This window comes from Melospiza georgiana, chromosome 6, assembly GCF_028018845.1.
Source record: "Melospiza georgiana isolate bMelGeo1 chromosome 6, bMelGeo1.pri, whole genome shotgun sequence".
Classification (NCBI taxonomy): Eukaryota; Metazoa; Chordata; class Aves; order Passeriformes; family Passerellidae; genus Melospiza; species Melospiza georgiana.
Window position 1 is genome coordinate 22480329 of NC_080435.1, and position 6867 is coordinate 22487195.

Below are 6867 nucleotides of genomic sequence, written 5' to 3' on the forward strand. Positions count from 1 at the left end.
TTATGACCCAGCAACATAGGCTCAAGATGAGTCATGGAGATATAGGACCTCAATTTACCTGTTGAATAGTTTAATAAGGCTCCAAGCAGTAGTGGAGGTGGTGTAAAAATATTGGCCAAGCAATATACACAAATGCAAGCATTTGTGTACCAAAACAGGATCGCCCTAGACCATCTGTTAGCAGAAGAAGGAGGAGTTTGTAGAAGATTTAACGAATTTAAGTGCTATGTAGAAATTGATGATTATGAGGAAGCTATCACAGAACTTGCAGAGGAAATTAAAAGAGTAGCTCATGTACCAGTACAAAAGTAGAATTCAATCTTGAAAGCAGATTGGTAGGGTAACCACTTTGGAGGTGTTTGGAGGAAAAAGTTAGAGTTCATGTTGTTATGCTCAATTCTGCGACTTCTGTTTCTGCCTTGTATGATTTTGTGTTTTATTAGGCTAATTCACTCAGTGATTCAGGGGATGCAGATTGCAACAATGTCTCTAGATTCAGAATAAGCAGGAAAAGGAAAACCGAGATCTATAATGGTATTAAAAGCTAAATCGACCCCGTTAAAGAACAAAGACTTAAAAAGATTGAAATAGACCAGGAAATGCTAACTAAACTTGAAAGAGAGTGTGAAAGACTGGAAGCAGTAATAGAAACACTAGAAAAGATTGAAGCAGGAAAGAGACAATGAGAAAACCAAAATTCTGAAAGCTATAAAAGATATCAGGGCACAGCATTTTAAATAAAGCACAAATCATAATGATCAAGAAGAGAAATGGGGGATTTGTGATAAATAGGTACGATCCATGCTGATAAAAATTGAAACAGCAATCAATATTGATGCACTAATTAATATTTGAGAATAATAAAATAGTTAATAGTTAAAAGTTGTAATGCCAAAGAAGAGAGGGAAAGGAGGGGCTCCACCCCCCCACCCCCCTCCCCCCTCTTCCCAGCAGATGTCCTCAAGGACCACAGGAAAGAAGCTGAAGATACAGTTGCTAAAAATGAGCAAAAACCTGGTTAGGTCCCAGAAAATGCTAATTATAAGGGATTTATTGCCTTGATATGTAGATGCAGTGATACGTTAGTCTTGGCTTACATTGTACTGGCTTGGTGCGCATCTGTAACCCAAAGGTGAATTAAAGGACAAAGAGGAAGAGGAGAGGTCGTCATCCAAAATGACTCCCAAAGACTTGTGCGACCACCAAACCGAGTGGTGGTGCGTGCATGATAAGTGAGGTAATGAGGGCAGAGATAGAGATATGACGAGAGAACCGAAAATGGGAGGAGATGGTATTGACACATGGCATATAAAGGGTAATTTTCACTTGGCAAGCTTGTACGTGATGTGGCAAGAGTCTCAGAACCCTGCCCTCTGTACCCCGCGGTTATCATTTGCTTATGCACTATTATTGGAAGCAAATTATCACTTATTTTAATCAAATGATATTGTATTCAATTTTATATTTTTTATTTTACCTATTCAATTAAAATTGTTACTACATTTAATATTGTTTGGTTTTTTTTATGATGGGACAATTGGGCAAACAAAATGATCCCAAAGCCATTTGCTCTCCAATATCTCCATGGGCAATCCTCTCCTTCTCCACTTGTTTTCCTGCTCCAGCTCTGTCATTTCCACAGCCAGGAAGGAGGTATCTCCCCGGCTTTTGTGCCAGGCACACAGGACCAGGCTCCCACATCCTCTTTGCCATTTGTCCTGTCCCTCACCCCTCCCTGTGCTGCTCCACATGGAAGCTGTGGGTGGGAAAAGATGGAAAAGCCACGTTTGGGGGACAGCAGCGTTGCTCTGGTGTGTCTGTTTGTCACCCCTGCAGCTGTGTGAGGGCAGGAGAAGCAGCAGAGGTGTCACCATGAGCACTTTGTCCCCTGGCACGGAGGGAGCCAGCCCTGCCTGCTGGAGCCAGCCCGGTGGGAAGGCATCCCAGGGGAGCTGGAATGAGGAGAGCCACGACAACTGGAGCCAGTGTGACAACAGGCAGAGGAGCAAAGTGCCTGTCCCGCTGCTGCTGCTGCTGTGCCTGTGTGGGATGGTGGGAATGGGGCTGTGCTCTGGCTCCTCAGCTTCTGCATCCACAGGAAGCCCGTCACCCCCTGTGTGCTCAGCCTGGCCATGGCTGGCTCCACCTTCCTGCTCTCCATCACCATCACGCTGGGAATATTTTCTGTCCCAGAGAGCTTCTGCCACCAGCTGGGCTCGTGGGCTGTGACAGCTGGGCTGAAGGTCCCCATCCTCTTGGCTTTCACTGCTGCTGTCTCCTCTCTGACAGCCCTCAGTGCTGTCACAGCTCTGTTTGCCCTCCCGTGTCCTGCTGGCCCTGCCCCTGCTCCCAGTGCTTCCCGGTGCTCCTGTGTGCCCTGCTCTGGCTGCTCTCCTTCCTGCTCACTGCCACCCTCCATTGCTGCCCTTTGGTGCCCATGGCCTTGGTGCTGAGCTGCCCCTTCTCAGTGCTCAGCCTGCCCTGTTCTGCTCTGGCCCTGCTGGCCAGGCTCCTGTGCTGCTCATGGAAACAGCTCCCAGGGAAGCTCTGTGCCCTGCTCCTGCTGCTCCTGTCATCTCCTTCCCCTTCCTCACTGCTGATTTTGGGCACTGGCTCTTGCTGAGGGCGTTTGACTTCTCTGTCTTTGCCCCCAGCCCCTCTCTCCTGCTCACCTGTGCCCAGAGCAGTGCCCTCCCTCTGACTGACTGCCTGGTTGGAGCTGTGCAAAGGAATTCACCCCTTCTGGTAGTGTTGCCTTGCAGAGGGCTTTTGAGGCTTTTGTGCCAGAGTCAGGGCATAGGGACAGCAGAGGGGAGTCATCATCAGGTGAAATAATCATGAAACAGAGTCAGCACAATATAGAACAATAAAATATCCAGAGTGTGAAGGGACCTACAAGATCTTGGTGTTGAGCTCTTGGCCCTGCACAGGACATCCCAACAAGCCCAGCCTGTGCCTGAGAGCATTGTCCAAATGCTCCTTGAGCTCTGTCAGGCTGGTGCTGTGTGCAGCAGGGGAACTCCTGCCTGGGGGGGGATGCTGGATGTCATGAGGAATCCTCTTGCAATGGTTTGGATTGTGTCCTGGTTAGGGTAAATTTGGGAGGAAACTTTCAAATGGGATCCCTCTAGAAAATAAATTCAAGCTGCCCCTCCCCATCTGTTTCAGGAAAAGATTTCCTGAGAGAAAAGTGGAAAAAACTGTTTATTTAACAAGCAAAGTACACACAAGGATAAGAAATGAAAACAATATTAAACAATAAAATCTCTTGCTGTTCTGAAGAGTTGGCAAATTCAGACAGTCCTTGTTGTGGAGTGTAGTTTGGCTCACTCAGTCTCTTATCAGTCCCTCTGGTGCTGGAAAATGCCGCGTCCCAGGCCCCGGTGGGCCACAGGTGTGAGCTCCTGGTGCTCTTCTGGGTTTTCAGTCCAGAGCAGGTTTGAACAGTTCCAAGCAAAAGGAAAACTACAATCCAGGAAACTTCTCTGCCTCAGCCAGCTGAAAAAGCATAAAGGCAAAGGAGAGCTCTGTGCTGCATGTCTGTGCTGCAGACAGCACGGTGTGGGAGCAGGAATGGGGAGGAGTGAGCGCAGCTTCTGAAAACAAACTGCTGCATCTCCTCTGCCCCTCTTTGCTCAAGAACCAGTCTGAAATGTGCAAAACCTATTTCTGGGTGAAACAGATGAATGGTGATAAAATTTAGCTCATAAAGTCACCCAGGACAGGTTTGAAGGAACGGTAGAGGTCATCTCATTACATCTCTCCTTCTTCTATGGGCAGGGACAGCCAGGAAGCCTTTTGCTTTTAGTTCTTGCTCTTTTGAAAGGAAGCTCAAGTAGGGAGTGTGCTGGATCACACTGGAGACAATGAAGGTGCTGGGAAGCAGAATAAGTACATGGAAGGATAATGGTCCTTGTATTTGCCTTGGGAGGAATGCCCTGGCTGAGTTGTTCTTTCCTGGACAAGAGGTTGTACCTTGGAAAGTTTTGTCTTTCCAATGGACAGGAAATGTTAGAGAGGGGGAGAAAACCCCTCTCAGACCTCAAAGTCTGTGTCTTCTGTAAATTATTAAGAACTCTGTGCATAAATGCTCCTCACGTATTTACCCTCATGTTTATCTCCAAAGCCTGACTCACCACCCACAGCTTTCACTCTCATTTCCCTTTCCAGAAGCAGTGGCACGTTGGTTTCCCCTGGATTTAAGGCAATGGGAAAAGGAGGGACAACTTCCCCTGAGCAAGAGATGTGACTGCTGCCTAGGTCTGTGCCAGGAGGAATCAGGAGCTCTTGGTTCTGCCAACATCATCCCAAGAACTGCAGGCACGTGCCTTAGGAAGGGCTCTGGTATGAGACAGGGACCTGCCCTGCTCCCAGACCAGCCAGAGGCTTTAGAATGGGATAAAAGAAGGAAATGAGCCATTTTGGACACTGTTTAGAAGGCTCAGGCTCTGCAGTGAAGCCTGGATGTTGTTTATTCAACAAATTCAGAGGTTGGGACTACCACAGTGGAAGAAAAACCATGATTCCAAATCTGACTGAGGGGTAGTTACAGGCTGGGCTGTGGCTGGAGCTGCTGTGCAGAGTGGCTGTGCAGCTCCTCCTGAGGGTGGCCAGGTTCAGGATGGAGGTGCTCAAGGGCTTCCCTGGACACTGATGCTGGGGAACCAGAGGATGGATGGCCCCATTCTGCAGAAGAGCAGCTTAACCCCCTAATTTCTGTGCAATTCAATGGTCCAAGCATCTGGTGATGGGAATTTCCAAATATCAGGTACATGCTGATGCAGGCATAGAAGTTCAGTGGAGTTCACTGTCGACACTGCACTTTACTAAGAAGGATTCAATTCTGGAATTGGAGAATGTGACAAATTCCCACAGAAAGGATAAGGGAATGTTGCTGTCCCTCCCCAGCTCTGCAGCCCTACCTGGTGTCCCTTCCCATCAGCTGGAAATGCAGGGCTGGCTCTGCTGGACAGAAGGGGAAGGATGCTCCCTGTGATCCCAGCCCCTCTCCTGCCATCCAGAGGCACCAGCCCTGCAGCGATTTGGGAAATCACTGCCACCCTGTAGTGCTGGGTGTGTCCCCAGGAATTAAGGTGTCCCATGCTTTGCAGGCAAGAGCTCCCTGAAAACACCATGGAACTCATCTGCTGAGCCAAAGGAGATGGAGTTCATTCCCTGGGGCTGAGGCCGTGAGGGTCATTGCATGGGGAATAGAGCTGAGGAGCAGCCTCGAGCCCAGCTGCACTGCTTGGAGCCATGTGGATCCAGGAGGGAGGAGGAAAGCCATGCTCCAGTGTGCTCCCTGCAGAGCATCCCACAAAAATCACCCAAGGCAATGCACCTGCTCTCTTCCACTGCAGGGATACAGCAGAATAAGGAGGGTGATCCTGTGGATATTGAATAATCAGGAGGCCCAAGGAAACGTTCAGCCACTCTCCTGGGGTCCTTCAGCAGAGCATTTGAAGGGATCAGCAGGCTCAGACCCCCGTGTCCATGGCAGGATCATTTCTGTGGGCAGTGTTTTCTTCTGGCTCCTCAAAGACCCTCTGGAGGGAGAGCTGGAGGGACTGCACGGAGCAGGGCCTCCAGCACCTCCCCAACAAGAAGTAGATGAAGGGTTTGATGGTGCTGTGGATGCAGGCAAGCAGGAAAACAACCTGAGAGGGCAGAACGGTGTAACCGATCTGCTGCAGGAAATTGCAGAGGCTGATTATGAGAGTGAAGGGCACAATGCTGACAATAACGATGTTGTGCCTCTTGCATTGCTTGCAACAGGAGTCCAGCATGGTGATAGTGAAAATGATTGAGCTGAAGATGACCATGACTGCAATGCAGGTGTATGGGATCACGTACATGATAAGGACCACTAAGTTGCAGTACATCTCCATATGTGATGGGCACAGCAATGTCACTGTAGAAATGACAGCTAAGAAAGGAAAGAAGGAGCAGTATTGGAAACTTTCCAGCACCCACCTCAGGCGCTCTGGAAGCTCCCAGAGGCAGCGGAGCTTGCAGAGCTTGCACCTTAACAGCACAGCGCTGAGAGGCGTCAGGCAGAACAGCCCCCAGTAGAAGGAGACCATTGACAGCTGGAGAAGGAAATTCAGGTACATAAAGGGCAGGATAGGAGAGCAGGACACGTCCTCCACCAGGAAGAGGAGGGCAGAGGGGAGCACAAATAGGAGGTAGAAGAAGTCCATGACAGCTAGGTGAAAGATGCCTGTGTTCCTGCTTTTCAGGCTCAGGAGGCCGATGACAGCCCCATTCCCAGCCAGCCCACAGAGGCAGATAAGCAGTGTCACACTGTGTATGGCCACAGTGGTGACATCTGTCTCACACAGATCATCTCCTTCAGTGGGTGAGGCAGGAGATGGGGACACAGTGCTCACCTCCATGGATGGACGCTGGGCAGGCAGTGGGATGTGGCCCCTGGCTGTGGTCAGAGTGGATGGGCAGTGAGTGCTTGGAAAATGCAGGGATGGACCATGAGGCTCCTGAGCAGCTCCCTGCAGTGGGAAGGATTCAGTGGGGAGGAGTGAGATGTGCAGGGGAGGAGGGCAGTGGAAATGGTGGGGTGTGAGAGGGAGGTGGGAGGGTTGGGCTGTTTGGGTAGAGAGCAGAGGAAGGAGGATCTTGGGAGGGCACTGCAGTCACCAGGAGAGGGTGGCAGGAACAGAGCAGCTGCTGCAGGAGAGGAAGGAGGGGTAGGGAGGAAGGCAAACATTCCACTGACCTGTTCCCTGTGGGGCAGCAGCAGGCAAAGGGCTCTGTGCAGATCAGCGGCGCTTCCTGGTCCCTCTTGCTCCTTTGGGATCCATGTCCTAAAGCGGCTCCTGCCAGGTCAGGGACATGAAGGAGAAAGTGCCC

General features: G+C 50.1%; 1 protein-coding gene and 1 pseudogene across 1 annotated transcript; one reads left to right on the forward strand and one right to left on the reverse strand.

Annotated features, from left to right (window-relative positions):
• The first annotated feature begins 1872 nt into the window (after positions 1–1872).
• Positions 1873–3907, forward strand: LOC131084922 (mas-related G-protein coupled receptor member A1-like; annotated as a pseudogene).
• A 1570-nt stretch (positions 3908–5477) lies between these two features.
• Positions 5478–6395, reverse strand: LOC131084923 (mas-related G-protein coupled receptor member H-like). Its single transcript, XM_058026684.1, has one exon. The coding sequence runs from the start codon at positions 6393–6395 to the stop codon at positions 5478–5480; it is 918 nt and encodes a 305-aa protein (XP_057882667.1).
• Positions 6396–6867: the final 472 nt, after the last annotated feature.

What these genes read in the sequence shown, in the direction of transcription:
- LOC131084923 (XM_058026684.1), bottom strand. Translation starts at nt 6,395, where the DNA reads ATGGAGGTGAGCACTGTGTCCCCATCTCCTGCCTCACCCACTGAAGGA.